Raw genomic sequence first — 20,482 nt, 5'->3', positions numbered from 1 at the left:
AATAAAGAGCTTCTCAAAATTTGTGACTATTTAAGTACTTATCTATTCAACACTATCTTGCACACTTTAGATGGAAATAAATGTGACTACAGAATGTTTGCTGATTGGTTAAAAAACTGAACCCCACAACATTGACAACATGGAGACTAACTTCACTGGGCAGTTTTGACCATGAGTAACATTGTTAAGGAGGCACAGCCAGGTGTATTGGTATTTTTAACTAAGAACTACTATAAATTTTGTCTTCTATTTATTTTTTAAATAAATAAACTTTATTCCAAAGAAAAACATATGTATGCAAAAAAGAGACAACAAATAGTCTTGCATAAAGAAGTACAAAAAGGAAAAATAAAAAATAAATTAAATAATAAATAAATACGAAGTAAAAAAATCGTAATTAGAAAGGAAAGAGAGAATTACTCCATTAATGACGATTACCAATATTTTTCATAGAAACTGCATTAATAAATGCCTTTGGAAGAATCACTCTCAATACTTACTCTCACTATATATTTACATACCACTAATCCTAGAATAAATAAATCTCACTTCGGATTCAAAAGTGTGAGGAAAATTCTCCATTGTGAGGGAAGAGCCAGCCTAGTTTGTCTTCTTTTTTTCTGTCAATATGTGCGGACTTCACATCGATAAATTTTCATTTGCATTCAAATACACATAAGTATAATTTTTTTTATTTTTCAGTTAGAATATTTTTCACGAAGAAACCAATTATCTCTATTACAATAGAATTTATTTCACAACACGAAATGTTTCGCAGCTCAGATTTAGCTATGTTGAAGCTATTGTTGGGATCACTATGAATGATTTTTATTATTTGGTTGTGTTTAACCAGAGTTAGCCCGACTGCATTTATTGTTACCTAATTTTCTCTCCTAAAAGTTTTATTTTGTTAACAGAAAATGAAATAACAAAATGCTTTGAAACTTTCTATGAATTTGCTCTCGGTTACTGCAGACATCCAACCAAATTTCAAGTTAGAGCGATACTTAGTTTTCTATTTCAAGAAAAAGAAAAATCTTAAAAGAGGAAATTAGGCAACATTTGATGTAGTTAGGCAGATTTCGGTCAAATCAAATCCGTCCTGTTTTAGAGAGCAGGGCATTTTTAAGGCTGCTTCGAACATTTCCTCTTTCAACAAATCATGACATCCAATGAGGTAATCAAATAAATTAAATAAATTATAAAAAAAAAATTGCATAAATAACACTCGACACGGATTATGTACATTCCACTTAATCGTTTGGATCAATAAATAACAAATCTTTGTTGATTATTATCACAATTTGAAAGCCAGACTATACAAATATTTACAGAAATTCAAGTCTCTCAGTTCTGACTTTTGACTGGCTGAGAATCCTGTAAAGAGGTAAATTTGGCCTTGAGGATCTCATTTAAAGATGGCGCGGGCTTCGATCTCATGGATATATATTCTTGAGCGTCTTCGTCCTGTGGTAGAGGTCGATTTTTATCCTCCGGAACTGGTCTGCCATCTGGTAAAACTCTAACCACCATCGGGCCTTCAATCATGTAACCGTCAGGATTGGCTATTTCTTCAACGTTAGTCGAAGCAGCTCCTAGTTGATTGCCATCTGGGGTTGACTCTGTGAAAGAGGGAAAGAAAATCGATTATACATCAATTTATTGAAATCCATAGGATACCTATTCAATAATTACTGTAACAAGTAGGTCTACTAGATCAAGCTTTTAACTGCATATCTGTGGCCGAAGTGCTAAACCACGTATCTCTGTTTGCGATGTTGCGGTCGTTGGAAATCTAGTCTGACGTGATCTCTTGAAAACTTCCTCGATTTTCCTGCGGAATATTTTGTGTAAGAACATTTGAAAATATAAAGTTACAGGGCCGGATTTACCTACTTGCCGCCCATGGGCCGCTAGTATTTTGCCGCCCCCATCATATTCGTTTTGAAACATCAATGAAAACCATCAAATGAACATGCCAGCTAGCGGGGGAGGGGTGCATAAGGCGCGTTTACTGGTGTTGAACACATTTTTTTGGGAAAGCCCTGTCAACACTACTAGCAAAAGTTCACGGAACTTTGCGCGAAAGTTAAGTTCCGTAAACCTATCTCTGTGTGGACAAGGCCTTCTATTCATAAGAAATGAACGACAAAATTACGAAAGAACAAACATGTGGATTAATGATTTTAACTTCCGCCGCCGCGCCTCGCAGACCGCACTGTTTTTGCCGCAATGCGTGAAGTATACGTGCAGTCTTGTAGGCGCTAATATGTGTTACATGCCGATCGCCGCGCCGAGGGTTTCTCCTTTTCATCTCAAGTCCTCATCATTTCTCTCTAAGTCGCGCCGTTCCAGGCCAAATTGCGTGTTTGGTTTCTCTCTTAACTCGACTAATTAAAGGTGCTGTCTCTTGTATCACTGAAAGACGAAAAAAGTAGAAATTACTATACTCTCAGAAAATTAGAGATTCTGTCGCCTTTTCTCGTTTGTAATTTTTTTTCTAAATCCGAATTTTTTTTATACCTAAATTTAAAAAAATTGCAAAATTTGCCGCCCCCTGTAGATTTGCCGCCATGGGCCGCGGCCCATGTGGCCACCCCCTTAATTCGGCCCTGTAAAGTTGGCTTGTTTTTCTTCGAAAAATAATTTAGGAACAGAATTTTAAAACAACGCAATGGAGGTACTTGGTTTTGCCCCTCGGCCATCAATATCTCTTCCCAAAAGAGTCAGGGAGAGTGATTTTTAAGATAGGATCATTTAGTCACTGGCCAGATTTCTACTAGCAAAAATTACTAAAATTATCTTCAAATTGGAAGAATTTCTAAGAGTTGCCAAGTCTAGGAGTAAAATATGTTAATCCTTGAAGTTAGGAAATACAAGGAGGTGTAGTCTCTCTGTTTAAGGTTGGTGACTATTCTGGATGAAATCATCTGTCTTCGAATCACGTTTTCCTCATCATTATAATTATTATAAAAGTTTAGTGCAAAAAATCGTAGGATTTTTCAAAGAAGTCAGCTTAAAATTTTGAACATGGAACAAGTTAGCTGAATTTTTTTTTAGCATTCAGGTGCAACAAAAATCGAAAGAATTTGTTCCACCACACTGTTAAAGCCTCTCTGCCAGTATGTCACTGTGTCAACGCTTCAAAATAAGTTAAATAGAATCAAAGAAATCCCACTGGTCAATGTCGAAGTTTTCCTTACCAAGTGGATCTGCATTCGGGTTTTGAGGGGCAAGTGTTGAAGATTGTGGTTTCATTGATCCCTTCATCATTGAATCCCAGACTGAAACAAAAAAATAATACAAGCACTTCATTAATTTTTATCGCCTCTTAAAAAATTACACTCAAATCCCCCATAGCTGTCCACATCAATAACATGAATTTCACAAATGACACTCCAATCCCTCTTATCCTCTTAAAATAAATTTAATTTATTTCACGGTAGAAGATAAAAACGTCGTAAACTAGCCCACTTCCTCCTCATTCCGTTTTCATCTAATTTAATTAATAAAAAGAAGTCACTGTTTTTGTTAAAAAAAAAAAAAAAAAAAAAAAAAAAAAAAAAAAAAAAAAAAAAATCCTCCCAAGCCAAAAAATGGAACCAAATGGAAGTCTTCAGCTAGCTGTGGTGGGAGGTGGCTGTGGGAGAATAAAACTCACGAAACGACAGTACCTAAACCACTAACTTTGGCTAAAACTTAGAAAGTGTGTTTGTGCAATTTTAATCCTGTCAAAAATTTTCATTCTCACTATGTTGCGACCACTTCTATGGCATTTCCTCTGGTCAACAGTGCTTCGCCCAGTAATCCAATAGGTGTTTTATTCACATCACCTACCTAATTACCTATTGATAAATATATTACTAAGAATATTATTTCTCGCAATATTCCAGTCAAATTCCTCCAAAATATAATTTTGGATTTGAAACTTAATCTTGTAACAATACCCATTGCAAGTATCCTCTTTGCAAAAGGGGTTATTTCTACCGACAGTTTCGGTTCCTGAAATCTTTAAAATTGATTCTAAATTTTCCGAAGTAGGTACATGTCTTTATGGTATTGAAAGTAGGTACTCAGAACATAAAAAAATTTTGGTATGAGAGGGGGAAGGGCGCTTATTTCTGCGCAGAAAAAAACCGGATTTGTATAACGTGTCCACTGACTAGTTCACTTTTATTTGACCGAGAACTGATCCTTGGTTCCTGGCTCACTCCTGTAAAGAAAAATAGCAGAAAATACAGAGGCATCGAAAGCTTCTCCGGCGCAATCATCAGATTTTGGATAAAGATGTTGCATGTGTGAGGGATTTGCGATTTGACCAGTGATTCTCATGTAAAAGTTCGCGAGAAACACGATGGTGCCACTGGTTTTCTCTGAAATCATCTCCCAAGCTCAAAAACAGCTCTCAAAGTGAGGCCAAAATGGAGGGGATATTCCACGCTATCCTGAGAGTCCACCTCTACATCAAGACAAACTCTCCATGCAAAGATAGGGATCAAATACGTTAGCAGGGTTGCCGTGTTTTCAGTTTTGGAGTCCCCAAATAAAGTGGCAGCCCTGTCAACGTATTTGCTCCCTATCTTTGCATGGAGAGTTTGTCTTGACGTAGACGTGGACTCTCAGGGTAGGGTGGGATATCCCCTCCATTTTGGCCTCACTTTGAGAGCTTTTTTTGAGCTTGGGAGATGATTTCAGGAAGAATCAAAGGTCAAATCGCAACCAATTAGTGGGTCATATGGAACACTATTGTAATACTGCCGTGCCAAGGAAAAACGTCGTATGAACCTTCAGGCGTTGCCAAATTTCCTCTTATAAGACACGAATTTTCTGGTACACTTATGAATATCCCCCTTCCGATTTTTCAGATAATTTTGTCCGCAATTTCATCTAAAAATAATTTCGAGGAAAAATCTTCATTTATTTCCTCGAAAATAAACACTTTATTAAAGGAAATCTGGCAACTATCGAATGTTAATACAGCGTTCTTCCTTAGCACGGCAGGATAGTCGTAAATGAACTAATGATTCTCGGTCTGTTAACAATACTAAGGCACCTCGTACCATACTGAGGTATCTCGTACCATCACTGAGGTATATGTGCTATTATTATAAGTTGCTTTAACTACTATTAGTGGTGTTCCATATGAACAACTAATTGGTTTATAAGTCATAGCTTTTTCTCAGTGTGCAGGGATTCCGGTCGTCTGGAAAAGTTGTAAAGTCATGGAAAATCAGAAAAAGTGAGAGAATTTATGGTGACTCGGAAAAGTCTGGGAAAGTTAGGGAACTTTACGAGCAGCGTTTAACAATAGTTAGCGTAAATGAAAAGGGGTACAAGGTGGTAAAATAGCCCTGAAGTGCTGGGTTCACACGTTTTTTGCAGGAATAAATTTTAACTTCCGCCGCCGCGCCCCGCCGACCGCACTGTGTTTGGCGCAATGCGTGAAGTATTCCTACAGTCTTGTATGCGGTATGCGTTTCACGCCGACCGCTGCTGCACGCGCTGTGTTTGACGCAATGCGTGAAGTATTCATGCAGTCTTGTAGGCGCTATCTCGCCGCTCGCTGCTGACCGCAGCGACCGCACTGTCTTTGACGCAATGCGTGAAGTATTCGTGCAGTCGTGTAGGCGCTAATATGTTTCATGCCGACCACCGCGCCGAGGGTTTCTCCTTTTCATCTCAAGTTCTCGTCATCATTGCTCTCTGCACCGCGCCGTTCCAGGCCAAATTCCGTGTTCGGTTTCTCTCTTAGTCTTAACTCGACTAATTAAAGGCGCTGTCTATTGTATCACAGAAAGACGACAAAATTAGAGATACACTCTCGGGAAATGAGAGATTTTGACATCTTTTCTCGTTTGTTTTTTTTTCTGAATCCGATTTTTCTTTATAGCTACATTTAAATAAATTACAAAATTTGCCGCTCCCTAAATTTGCCGCCATGGGCCGCGGCCCATGTGGCCACCCCCTAAATCCGGCCCTGCTATCCTCATTCATCTTCAAAAATCAGCTATCTGCGATTATGCATAGAAAAACTGATCGCTTACTGTTGTTCCTAAAATGAGCCAGAGATAGTGGCTCCTCGGGGGAGAAAAATGGACCGCGTTTAAAAGAGAGAAACCAAGCCACATCAGCTGTTGCCAAATTTAATTGGGCAATTTAACTTCATATACATGAAAACGGTTGTGCGGATTTTTGTGCAAATTTCAGTGAATTTTCTCCATAGTGCGAAGCGAATTCCTAAAATTTTTTAGAGGAATCCGCACAAACGTTCTCACGTAAAAAAATTAAATTGCTCAGTTAAAGTTGGCAATAGATGATGTGGCTTGGTTCCTTTCTGTTTAACGCGGTCCAAATAATCGATGCTCATACAATGCTTATACTGGGCTCTACGTGTTCTACCTACTATAATATTCTTCTCTTAGTTACAATTCTATGTGTTTGAGGTATAACATTTAGTTTGGTCCTGACACTCGAATACGTCTGCAACGTCAATGCCCAGCTCTGCCGTGCTGAGGAAGAACGCCGTATGAACATTCGAGAGTTGCCAGATTTCCTTTAATAAAATATTCTGTTTTGAGGAAAGATATGCAGATTTCTCCTTGAAATTTTCAGGGGCTTTAGTTGAAATTGCGAGAAAAAATTATCTGAAAAATTGGAAGGGAGATATTTATAAGTTTACCAGGGAATTTGTGTTTTATAAAAGGAAATTTAGCAACGCCTGAAGGTTCATACGGCGTTTTTCCTTAGTACACTAGAATAAAAACACATTGGATCTAGAGTCTAGACTCTTCAAAACATCGAGAAGAAAAAATACTCTTGATTCCATCAGATTTAAGCTTAAATCAAGAACCAAGCCTCTTAATTTGAGCGGATTTCCTTTTGATTTAAGCTTACATCTGATCGAATCAAGAGTATTTTTTCTTGTCAATGTTTTCAAGAGTCTGGACTCTAGATCCAATGTGTTTTTTTTCCAGTGTAGTACGGCAGAGCTCCAAATCAATATGAAGATGAGAAAATTGCTCAATCGCGCTCTTTCTCTGGTGGGAAAAAGTGCGGCCGGCTTCGAACTTTCCTGCTAAATTACGAAACGCAGTCGGCAAATAATTGAATCCGCGCCGAGGATGCCGAAACCAGCGGCTCCGATCGAAAAAAAAGCCCGCACTCCGGAGAACTAAATTATTCCAGCGAAATCGAATCGATCGTCGGTTCGATTATCGAACCGACTCGATCGATACGTCCTTATCATAGTGATGAGATATATCGATCGATGTCGATCCGAAACGATTCTACGGTCGATCCGCTGCGACGAAAAACGGACGGGATATTGCATCCGATGCAATTGTGAGATTGGAGATGACGGTGGATCAAGGTGAGATCGATCGGCTGAGTTGTCGATACAGGTCGGGATTAAAATTCGGTTTATTTTGTGGGAAAATAGGTATAACTTGGCAACATGGTAATTGGTTTCGTATCTACCGACTCCATCGCAGAGTTAAGTTTATTGGATGTACCTACCATGAACGAATCGAAACATTTTTATACGTCCATTGGAATCCTGATAATTTGTAAAGAAGAGCCTTTCAAAAAGAGGCCTTCTTATGGATTTTTTTTGGAAACGCAGGGGATTTCGCTCAAGTCCGTCCTAAATAAAACCTTTCCCCCAACTAACTAACTATCGACGGCGATTCATCGGAATATTATGAAACAAAAGTTGGTGATAAATGAGGTGAAAGTTCGATTTTATTGAACACGATTTTATGGAGGTAAAATTGCGACAAGATTGAGGATAATCACTCAGATGTTGATGATCCTAGTGATTTTATCGCAAAAATATCGTAACTTACTTATAAAGTATCGCGATTTTTCCGTTGAAAAATGTCAACTGGGCGATGAGACAATCTTCTACTTAAAGTAGCTCGAGTTCAAAGCTCAGTTTGGTAGTACAGCATTACAAAGTTTACATTTTTCACCATCGAAAAATCCTAATATTTTGAAGTTCCTCCATGATTTTTTTTTTAGTTGATCCTATTTGATTTTCTGGGGCTCAATTGCATCAGCTAATGTTTCTTGGGGATTAAGACTGTTTTTGACACTACTAGCTAGCAATCAGAGGTGATAAAGCGTTGCAAAGTATTCACGGGGTGTCTCAGATCATCCGTATAAGGTTTCTTCATCGGTTATTTGAAACACAATCAGAAGGGACAGGACTTATTATCTAATACATCAGTTTGCATGAGCAATGCGTTCAATGATGGTGATAGAAAAGTCTTGATACAACTATTCGTACTCTATGGACACGCGCGTTGCCTATGCAAAAATTGAAGGCGCTACGGTCCCTTCAGTTTATGAAGGCGTGAACACAGCAGCGTGCGGCGCGCTGGTTACCAAGATGAAATTCGCCGATACGTTTAAGAAGAGAGGACAGGCATGGATATTATCGCACCATTTCCACACATCAAAATATTAAATCCCACCGCACCGCCGCACAGTGCGGCCCTCTGTGGACAAAAATAAAAAATTCGCAACTCGACCTCTGAATATTTTTTTGGAGTTTATCATCTTAAAGATATTTCTGACTCACAATGATGTTTCATTTTCAAATTTTTCGCTCAAAACTACTTCGAAGGGTAGGGAGTGGACGGGAAATGGGTTGAGAATCACTGGTCCATAAGAAATACACGGGAAAAAGACGTTGACTTCAGATGAAGATTTCTCACTTGAAACGCAAAATTCATTCGAGTGGTAGACATTTTCTTAATCCTCGGCTATCAAACTTCAGTTCTACCAAAAAGGTCTTGCGACTTTTTGCGACTATCAGAGATATTTGAATTTAAAGTTTGGGTGTTTCAGGTTGCTCTTACATTGTCAACACAAAGCTGATTCAAGGTTGCCAACTTCGAATGAACTACTCTCGAAAAATACGCAGAAAATCCTGAGATATAACATTTTCTTTATCCTCGTGTGTTTTACTTTGATAGTGCCTTGTCGGTGCTACTATCTTCATTATTTAAAGTTACGTGTCTTGTACCGATTTTTGTGCGCATCGTCCATGAGGCTGCCGCACTGTGCGCTACACAGAGTCGTGAAAGCATGTCGCATGCGACCACTGCTTCATAGGCCAGAATGACCTTGGCGCCTTCAAATTTTTAGCACGCAACACGGATGTCCACAGAGCACGAATAGTTGTATCAAGGCGTTGTTACCGTTTTCATCGTCCTATACTCGGATAACAATACTGAAGCGTTAAGAAAAAAGTCGGATGAACACTCACGCGTTGCACAGGAAAAAAAAACACATTGGATCTAGAGTCCAGACTCTTAAAAACATCGACAAGAAAATATACTCTTGATTCAATCGGATTTTTGCTTAAATCAAAAGGAAATCCGCTCAAATTGAGAGGCTTGGTTCTTGATTTAAGCAAAAATCCGATTGAATCAAGAGTACTTTTCTTGTCGATGCTTTTAAGAGTCTGGACTCCAGATCCAATGTGTTTTTTTTTCCAGTGTGCCAAATTTCCTCCGATTAAATTGAATTTCCCTCGGAAATTTGTAAACTCGCATCTTTTTTAAACGAATAGAAAATTGTTTGCCAATTTCATCCTTTGATTTTAAAACTCTCGAGGGAAAATCCTTGAAAATGATATTTCACAAGAAGAAACTTGGAACTTCATACGGCGTTTTCCCGCCGCGGCAAACTCGTTCTCCCCCCCCCCCCCCTTCCCCAAACCTAAACCCATGGAAAAGAATCGTTGAATAGGGTACACGCAACAAACACCTTAATACTCGATTCTTTACCATAACTTCAAATGGGGAAATACCGATAATCGATCATTAACGCCACGCCACTGTATGATACACGTTTTCTGACAGCACACGAAATATTTCGATAGTATGATATACGGTCGATAAATCGGTGCGCTACGAGGGTCGGAAATTCACTATTAAGCGTGACATACTACAGTCAGTTCAATGGTTGCGATTTTCATCGTTATACTCATGGTTCATCGTAGACGGTCCTCAGGAATGAGAGCCATTGGCGGATCCAGCGAATTGGCAACATTGTTTTTACTCCATTTAAACCTATGGGAATGTATCGATTCTTGCAGAGGACAGCTGCTCCGATCAGAATCGATTATTTAACATAGGTTTAAATGGAGGAAAACCGGTGTTGCCGAATTGCTAGATCCACTTCTGAGGGGCGCGTGAATCAAAGATTCATGACCAAAATGGCGCGGCGCGGCTTTCCAAGAATGCAAACATTCGGATTTCTTAGCAGATGCTTGACGACCACGTGCAGAAGAACATTTCAAACATGTTATGTTGAACTTTAAGGATTTATTTCATGTCAAACATGTTATGATGAACTTTAAGGATTTATTTCATATCGAATCATTTCTGTACGAATTATTTACCCTTAAAGCCACTTGCTTGAAGCTCTTGTCGCTTATTGTCGATGAAAAAAAATCGAACATACGGAGGAAAGTTAGCTACATTCACTTGAAAACCTCCCTTACCCGTGATTTCACGATGAAATGAGACCTTCAAAAAAATCTATAGATAGAATTCGTACAAATTATTTACCCTTGCGGTCCCTTGCCTGCATATTTCGCCGCTTTACGTCTATCACATACAAGACGAGATCCTTACATTATGCATCAAACTGGGATACTAAAGTAGCATGTCTAGAATTACTAAGGAAACGTCCCAATCAGAAACTTTAAAGAAATGAGACCATTAACAGAATTTCAAAGAGGGTACCTACGATCCCGATAACAGCTCAATTATTCAACATGAAAATACAGGGAAGACATTTGACCTTGCTGTAACTTGCGTAGTGATTGACAAACCTCTACAGAAGTTTGATTTGCAGGTTTTAGAGGCGACTGATAAAGTATTCAAGGGGACTACGAAAGAAGGTTGACTGAAATAAGAATTGAATTTCATTTGAGGATAAGTTCCGGTCGTGACGAAGTAGGTGTTTTTAGCGCGGGAAATTAACAGGGTAAGCGATTAAAACTATACTCTTATTCCAGGAAATCGAGTCTAAAACTGATTTTTGAAAATTCCGTGTAAAAAGAACATCGAAGAAATAACTATTACGAACTGCTTTGCCCTATTTTTTGTTGTGCAGTACAGCAATGCGTGATATTTGCTTCCGAATTATGCATGCTTGTACTTGTGTCTTTGCTTTCCTCTACGTTCGACTTATTTCTCCAAGTACGCAAGCCATCCAAATTTTGGAGCTATTTCCGGAGAGCGAATGGGATCCTTTAACTTCAATAGCTCTGAACGCATGTCGAAGTATCGTCGACGAATCCAAACAAGAATTATTTTACATTTACGAGGGCGGATTGCATTCCGAACCATCTTTCGAGCACTTTAATCAACAGTTGCATGAAGCCTCCATTAAAACTATTTTGATAACCCATCACAGTTATTTTACAAATGCTGTCAATACCGATCATGGCAAAAATATCATATTCATTCTTAACGATGTGAGAGAGCTGATGAGCTTAATTTTTTACACAGTCTCAAACCCAAGACTCTTAGAAGAAAACGACGAAAATGTGAAAAGTCTCAAATACGATAAAATGAGAACAGGAAATCAGTCGAAGGGTATTTTACCTCTGTACTGCGTGACTGTAGATGGGCGGTCTTTTTGGACGCAAGGGGAAAAAACATGCAGTAAAGAGTTGAGACTATCATCAGCCGAATTGGAGCTAAATTCGATTCTAAGCGATCGAGTGTTTGATGCAACTCGAGGTTTGTACATCAACAAAATTTGGAATTCTCGGAATTATCTGGTTTTCATCTTAAAAAATTTCAAGCCGATTCACGAACACCCGGCATATACAGCAATATTAAAAGCAGGACATGGAATGGAAAAGTACACTGAGGATATAGACCCGGTCGCTAGGCTAGTATTCTGTTTCAAATTTTTTTGGCGCTTTTTTAAAGGACTAAAATCAGTCATTTGCCACTCGCAGGGTTGTGAAAGATATGATCCCTTCATGGAAAAACTCATCTCAACTAAAGGTGAGACCGATCAGTATTTTTTCGACTTTTCTTGGAGCGATATGCACAGAAAATCAATCAACATTCTCTACACTTCAGGAAAAATTCATAATTCTACGGTTGTTCAGTCTTCGTCCCCATACATTGGGGTTGAATTGGACAAATTAATATTGAATGACTTCAAACGTGCTGTAAATTGCACATTGACATACTTATCAGTTACGAAATACATTGTAGACCAATTCAACAGCCACGGTACTGAAGCAGGCTTGAGATTCGACATTGACTTGCAGCCGTTTGAGTACGGACTAAGTTTAGAAGGAACTAATTACTCCAGGTATGATTTTTCAGTCAGCGTTGATACGAGATCTCTGTGCTTTGCAACTCCTCATAGTGGCTTTATGTCACAAGGTCTGGTGATTTTCAAAAGCTTTTCGCCAATCGTATGGACACTCATTGTTCTTACGATTGTTAGTTTCTGGATCATTCTGGGCACTTTCCATTACTTACAATGCAAAGTATTTTACTTCTTCTACCCAGACGCAGAACTTGAATTTTACAGAAACTCATCTTCTCTGTTCACTGTTTACGCGTACTTCATGTGTGGTAGCCCAGCAAACCTACGCTTGGGCCACCTTTTGACTGAAAAAGCCCTCTTCGTAATTTTCAGTTTTTCTGCATTCATAATAACTAGTGCTTTTTTGGGTTGCATGACAACGCTTCTCAGCAAGAGAGTTCTGTATCCGGAATTAGATTCACTGAAAGCTTTGGAGGAATCAGAACTGCTCATTCAAACAGTTATTGTGATGTTCAAACGGAAAAGGAAATGTTCTCTCTGCAAAACCAATCGGAGGCGCTAAGTGCCAAATTGGTCACTAATTTATACGATTACTCTTTAGAGGAATTCGGGGAAGTCTTTCTTAGTCCTTTTAGTTTCACTGCGGATGAGGAGTCTTCCGCAGAATCTAATTTTACTAAAAATCGCATTGTGGAGATTCAGAAGAATATTCTTTCAATGGCTTCGATGGATGCTGTGATGATCAGTGTACCATTCTCTTCACACCGCAAGGAAAATGTCCGTATAAATCATGGATTTTACGTTGATTTCGAGTATCATTTAATGCAAGAGTGCCTGATTACGTATCCACTAATGATTCCTTTCCTGAAAAATTCTTTTCTCTACGATAAATTGAATCGAATAATTTCTCAAAATCTGGAAACTGGGCACACACAGAGAGTTGATACCGACCTCCTGCCTTTTTCATCCGAGGGTACGGATGCAGAGGGTGGTGAGCCTAAGCCATATGATCTGAACGATTTGCAGTCAGCTTTTATAGGACTAATCCTCGGTTTATTTGCGAGTTTCCTCACCTTTGTAGGAGAAATTTTCACAGATTTGTATCCGAACGCTGTCACTCTGGTGTATTTGAAAACTTCAAAATTTTTCTAGTCGCGCAAGGTGAGATTGAACTAAGTGTAATCAAAGCTACGATCATGTATATGAATGATAAAAAGCGATTCTACTTTTGCAATTCAAACGAGAAAAATAACTCAGAAATGGCCCGAACTGTACGTAACAAGGCGGATAAATGGTGCTGGAAGCGGACATTTAGAAATACCGCCATGGAGATACGTGGTGTTGCACTTAAGCCATCGACATTTGGAACTAAAACTTTCATAAAAACATAAATTAGTGCACCGGTCTTTAAAGGGAATAGTCGCGTGATATTTTTTATTTTTTACCGGGGATTTCAAACAAACATACGGATTATGAGAAACGCGTATAACTACAATTGGGACTTATCGGTCGTCAACAATGTTATTGACGAAGGAACAAATACATTCGTGGTGCGTAGGCAGGCTCTAATTCTAATCCTGAACGGCCCCCTAGTGGTCCATTCTGCCGTGCTAAGGAAGAACGCCGTACGAACCTCCAAGCGTTGCCAAATTTCCTTTGATAAAGGACGAATTTCCTGGTAAATTTATGAATATTTTCCTCTCGATTTTTCAGGTAGTTTTGCTCGCAGTCTCTGCTAAAGTTCCCGAAAATTTCAAGGGAAAATATTCATAACTTTCCTCGAAAATAAACGTTTTATCGGAGGAAATTTGGCAACTCTCGAATGTTCATACGGCGTTTTTCCTTAGCACGTCAGCACTCCCGTCGAATTAAACGCAGGAAGTCTTCGACTTCGGAATTTCCGGTACGACTTCCTCGTGACGACACTTGTTTTGACGGGACCTGATTCACGCAACTCGATAATGATACGAAAATCTTCGATTTATGACAGTTTATTCTCTCGAGCGGACGACAATACGTCTCTCTTATGACGTGAGGGCCTATCTCGATTTCCGCATGGGCCCCAGAAAGCATTGTTTTACATATGAAACAGAGCTCACGCAGAAAATGAGATACGCCCTTGCGTCAGAGGGACGAGAAATATTTGTAATGAACGTATTCTGATATGCTAAAGAACGCCGTGAGAACTTTTGGGCGTTGCCTTTCCTCCGACAGGATATTCACTTTAAGAGAAAAGTTAGGAATACTTGTTATTGAAATTTCCGAATCTGTTGAATATATTGTGAACAAATAAAAATAAAGATACCCACGACGAAGTTGTAAAAGCGCGTATCACGTCGTGCGTTTTCAAAATTGAAAAATACTAAACGTCATTGGGAGCTTCTGCGTGAACGATATTTAAAGGAAATTTTTGAGACACCGTAAGCGAGATACACTTTTTTGAAGAATCACCATCGATATGCATATTTACTCTCAAGAAAATTCGATCTGTATCAGCGGGGCGATTATTGATATGAATAGACAACGAAGAAACCAATGAGAAAATGGAGCGATTCTGTTGGTTGAAACGGGTGGTTGTTACAGTCAAAGGGGGAAAATGATGTAATAACTAGATGGTATCTGGAGGGTTACCGTTCGTTACCTCCTTCGTCCATCGCAACCCTCCGCTTCCACTAATGAGATCGCTCCATTTTCTTCTTGCCTCTATCGTCTATCAATTTCAACTATCAGCCCACAATAATCAGCCGGCACAGCATTTTACGAAATTTCAGTATGAAATTTGATGAAATTCCGCTACAAAATTTTATTTTATGAAGTTTTATAAAATTTAGCACCTCTACATGACATCATTCCTTCGTGCCGAGGGAACCACGCCGTATGAACTTTTGGACGTTGCCAAATTTTCCTCAATAAATGACAAATCTCCTAGTAAATTTATGAAAATTTTTCTATCAGTTTTTCTGATAAGACTGCCCGAAATTTCACCATAAGTTCCTTAAAATTTCAAGGCAAGTTTTCTCAAAATTAAGCATTTTAAAGGAGGAAATTTGGCAACTCTCAAATGTTTATACGGCGCTTTTCTTTAACACGACAGCACTGCCGTGCTAAGGAAGAACGTCGTATGAACATTCGAGAATTGCCAAATTTTCTTGGATAAAATGTTTATTTTTGAGGAAAATTATGAATATTTTTCCTTGAAATGATCAGACACTTTAGATCAAGTTACAAACAAAATTATCTGAGAAATTGGCGGGAAAATATTCAAAAAATTTTCCTGAAAATTAGTGCTTTGCCAGAGGAAATTTGGCAACGCCTGGGGTTCATACGGCGTTTTTCCTTAGGACAGCTGAGTATTGATCTGCACGTATTGATCTTCGATTGCGGGGGCGGCTGATCTGATCTTTCACGGAGCGCGTTATTGTGACGCATCACGTGTTTATCGGGCGGCGTTACCTCGACATTCAAGATCACCGGGCAGCGCACAGTGGATCGAGTCAGTAGGAGAGGTCGGACAAAATTTGGAAACTTTAAACACTTATAACTCCATTAATACAAAACTTTGAGGTTCTAAAAGTGGTTTCATTGGTTTTCTCGTAAAATTTTCTTCATAGAGCAACCCTTGAAATTTAAAATGAGACGAAATAACAATCAAAATTTGCAGTTTTAGTAAAAAATTTCATGTCCGACCTCTCCGATTGCCTCGATCCACTGTGCGGCGCTTGTGGGTTTATTTCCTTGCCGCCACGCGAGCAGACTTATCTTCCTTCCCACTCCCCCACCCCCCCCCCCACCCTATTCCCGGCGGTGAACCCGGAAAGCTTCATGCTGTGGTTAGACTGCCGCGATGATGCTATCCGATTATGAGATGTTGTGGTAGTTAGGGCATGATCAATAACATAATAAGAGAATGAACTATCATTAGCGGATCCAGCAAACCGGCAACATTGTTTTTCTCCATTTAAACCTATGGAGATGAATCGATTCTTGAAGGGTCAGGTGCTCCGACAAGAATCGATTATTTAACATAGGTTTAATGGAGGAAATCCGGTGTTGCCAATTTGCTGGATCTGCCTCTGTTTAAGACTACCAAGAAGATCACGATCAGCGACGCCGTATCTGCATAATACTGCCGTGCTAAGGAAAAACGCCGTATGAACCTTCGGGCGTTGCCAAATTGTCTTCGATAAAACACGAATTCCCCGGTAAACTTATGAATATTTTTCAGAGAATTTTGTTCGCATTTTGATCTAAAAGCTCCTGAAAATGTCAAGGAAAAATATGCATAATTTTCCTCAAGAACAAGAATTTTATCAAAGGAAATTTGGCAACTCTCGAATGTTCATACGGCGTTTTTCTTTAGCATGGCAGAATAGTAGGTAGAAAAGTTTTATGGGGACGGGGTCCAAAGATCTATTTGGACCGCGTGGGGTAGAAAGGAATCAAGCCGAATCAGCTACCGCCAAATTTAACGGGGCAATTCAATTTTGTACAGGAGAACGTTTAATGGTGCGGATTTTTTTGAAAATTTTAAGGAATTCGCTCCGCACTCTGCAGAAAACTTATTGAAATTCGCACGAAAATCCGCTCTCATATAAAAAAGTGAATTACTCAATTGAATTTGGCAATAGCTAATCAGGGTTGCCACAATCAAGAAATAACGGGAAAACCTGGAAATGTCAGGGAAAATGACAAACGTTCAGGAAAAATTATCAAGTCACCTTTTTTCTTCTCTAGAACAGATTTGACGATTCGAAAAACAAATTTTGCCGGAAAACTATTTCAAATTTTGTCTTTTCAAGCATCTGGCATATCCTCAATTGTCAGGGAATTATATTAGAATGCGTCAGGGAAATCAGGGAAATGTCAGGGAATTTCATTTTTTAAATTCTGTGGCAACCCTGGCTAATGTGGCTTGATTCATTTCTGCTTAACGTGGTCTATTCACCCTTCACGAAGTTTTTCCGATGTTAAGTGACCACAAATGGGATATGGGCCATATTTTACAATAAAAAGCATACTTTTGGGTTCATTTTAGAAACAATGACTGACCCATGTCATGTTGGTTCCTTTTGACCTCCCCACAAAATAATGACGACTTAGGATTGGGGCCTTTTGTTCAATCTCAGACCGATTAAGGCCTTATCATATCTTTTCTGGTGATATATATTGACATGAAACTGGGAGCAGCCAAAACTGCCTGATATTTCTGGCGAAGAGATAGTATTATCAGTGAAACAGGCGGACATGAAAGGCATGAAGATGGAGTTTCAGGAGGTCACTGGATCATTTCCGTATAATTGTTACGGATATGCTAATCATCATAGATATATTACCAACACAACATTTCATGTTAACGATAGGAATGCAGGGAAGGCTATAAACACTCAGGGTTTATAAACTGTTTTGCGGCGTGATAGCATGTCGTTAAGATCTAAAACCTCCCTATTAAATAAAAAAAATATATACCCTCTAATAAGACTTGGCTAGAATCAAGACAAGTAAGACAAGAGGAAAGTTAGGTCAACCGTAGATGCCAGTTGAGAAGGAATAAATGGACGGATTAAGAAACAGATAATTTGTCTCACAAAGGAGGGAAACAAAAAGAAACCGACCATGAAAACAACTCTCAATTTTCGGAAGAAAATTTCATCAAGTAATTTGCAGATTTGCAGTTGTTGTCACGGAGAAGAAAGATGAGAAACTTGTCAAAACTTAACTTCAGTGTTAAAAAAAAAAGAAGACAAATTGCAATTTTACCCTTTTTTCCACCAGTATAATCTACATCTGCGACTGATTTCAAAATTTTCCTATTGCTCTCATTTCTAGGAGATAGAACCAACTACTAACCCACTCGTGTAAAATTCTTCACAAGAGAATTATGTCATAGCGTAAGATAAAAGCAAGCAAGGTAAAGAGGAATAACCTTTTTTGGTTGTTGGTACCGTCCATACTTAAGATACACGGACTTTATGCCCACTTTTTTCACGTCCACTAAGTTAAGTCCACAAATGTGAAGTCCACTAAAATCAAATTCAGGCGTCATATTTTAGTCCGTGTGTAAAATTATAGTGACAATATCGAAATGAGAAAATTAAGAGAGAATGAGGTGTTGTTATCGTAACTCATATTTTAAATGAAATGTGAATTTCTTCTTTTGATTCATCTTTTCAAATTGTCTTTGGTAAATACTGGGTTTCATTTCTATCCTTGAAATTTCCGATATAAAATATGCCTTAAATGCACATTCTTTTTTTTCCATGAAATTGATTACTTCATTTTAAAAACATTTGCATTTTTAAAACGTAGTAAATATTTGTAAAACCTTTTCCAAGCAATGGCATCGATATGAATCTCAATGAGCCGTAGTTGTGATGAAAGAAACTGTACAAAAATTAATAAAAGAGGAAAAAAACTAAGAAGCACGAATTTTTTTGTTTTCAACTTATTTGTACATCGACCTCCTTGAGTCAAATACGTCTAATTTTGAGCGTTTGGTTGCGCTTACACCACGCTGCAGCACAGTAAAAGCCCAAAACATAAAATAATAAATTTGAATGCTTTGGAAATCATTAAATTTGACACGGAACCACTATTATATTTACAAAAAACACATTATATTTTCCAGTATTACATATTTCTTTTTCATCAGTTTAAAAGGGAATAATCAATGCAGAGAAAGCAAACATTTCAAAATCATGAGTTGAAAAACGCTGACTCCGCGAGTTTAAATATTAGAGCCTAACACAGAGCGGAGCGGCGTGTTAGCAGCGCAGAACGCGCACTGGCGCCTACAAACCTAACGAGATACTTCACGCATTGCGCAACGCGTGAAGTATCCTGTTAGGTTTGTAGGCGCCTATGCGCGTGTCACGCTGGTTGCCTGCCGCGCCGCACGTTTTAAGCAACTATTTCGCGTCAGAGGCGTTGCACAGTATCCTACAAGATTGAAGGCGCACGAAATGACTAGTTAAAGAGGACTTTCAATTTTGACTGCATCTGTTACTGAAATATGTTTAATTTGGCATTGGAGCGTTTCCTAGGCTCCCGCTTTGGTTTTCATCTTATCATATCCGTACAGTGTACACATGAACATATGTTTTTATCTGCTCTTAGAGTCTGTTCTCTTTCATGACTTGATTCATGAATGAAATGTTTTTAAGAATGAAGGTAGTAGTAGTATGCATTTATTTTTGAGGTGGTTCCTGTCATTTAAATGTGAGGAAAACAAAGTGGACATAACATGTTCACAATTTGGACGATTTTGGACATATTCATGGTTGGACATTAAATCATGTGGACTTAATAAAGACTGGACTTAACGTTTAGTGGACATAAATAGCGGTGGACATTTATTTAATGGACGAAAGGTAGGTGGACATAAAGTCCTGGAAGCATACTTAAAGGATACTTACTCAACTTAGTCGCTCCTCTTTGATAAGGGTCCATTTCATCAAGGTGATCGTCTCCCATTTTTTCCAGATTCCACCTTCCGTACATCAACAGTCTTTTGTTGCAGTCTGAAAGTAGAATAAAACTTCGTTAAAAACAGAAAATTTTCAATTCTTAGGATGGCTGAAGCATTAATCGCGGAACTTACGATCAGTCAAATCTACATCGGGAAGTGAGATAAGGGTCGGATTCACAGTTTAATAGCTCTTTTCCTTAAGAGGCGCTATATGGTTTGTACTCTGAGTAAAGGAGGTTCGACGAGATCCTTTACAAAGTATCATGAGGAAGGACATCATGGTTTTTTTGCTCCTCCAGTAAAATTCAGCAGGATAACTTTAGAAGTGGGTTCTTGAAAGGGATTATAATGATTTACCACTGCAAAAAACACAAAATACGAGAGAAAATATTTTGCGAGTTTCGTAAAATTTACTGTAGGTTTGTACCTACCTTAAAGTTTGTCGAAATCATAATAGTTTTTCTTTCGTATTTGTACTTTTTGCGGCGGCAAATCATTGTGATCCTTTGCAAGGACCCATTTCCTAGGATATGCTGTAGAATTTCACTGTAAGTTTGCAAAAATTGTTCTTTTTGTGATGCTATGTTAAAGATTCCTTTCAATCTCCCTTAATCACTATCTAAAGCAAATTGGGCCTCCAATAAGGAAAAGAGCTCTTTAAAGGACGACTATGAATACAACCCTTAGTATTTTTACTGCAATACG

The 20,482-nt window shown here is 38.6% G+C and overlaps 1 protein-coding gene across 1 annotated transcript in view; it reads right to left on the bottom strand.

Annotated features, from left to right (window-relative positions):
• Positions 1 to 625: 625 nt before the first annotated feature.
• The window catches only part of Reg-5 (Rhythmically expressed gene 5), a 52,115-nt gene continuing 32,258 nt past the window's right edge, over positions 626 to 20,482 (bottom strand). Inside the window, exons 3-5 of the mRNA XM_019053411.2 lie at positions 19,725 to 19,829; positions 3,204 to 3,284; positions 626 to 1,622 (exon numbers count right to left, since the gene is read on the bottom strand). Of these exons, the coding sequence (XP_018908956.2) occupies positions 1,348 to 1,622; positions 3,204 to 3,284; positions 19,725 to 19,829 (461 nt within the window). The 3' untranslated portion in view covers positions 626 to 1,347. The remainder of the gene's footprint in view (positions 1,623 to 3,203; positions 3,285 to 19,724; positions 19,830 to 20,482) is intronic.

This window comes from Bemisia tabaci, chromosome 10 (assembly GCF_918797505.1).
Source record: "Bemisia tabaci chromosome 10, PGI_BMITA_v3".
Taxonomy (NCBI): Eukaryota; Metazoa; Arthropoda; class Insecta; order Hemiptera; family Aleyrodidae; genus Bemisia; species Bemisia tabaci.
The sequence above is the reverse complement of the archived record's forward strand: the minus strand, read 5'-3'. Positions and strand labels throughout refer to the sequence as shown.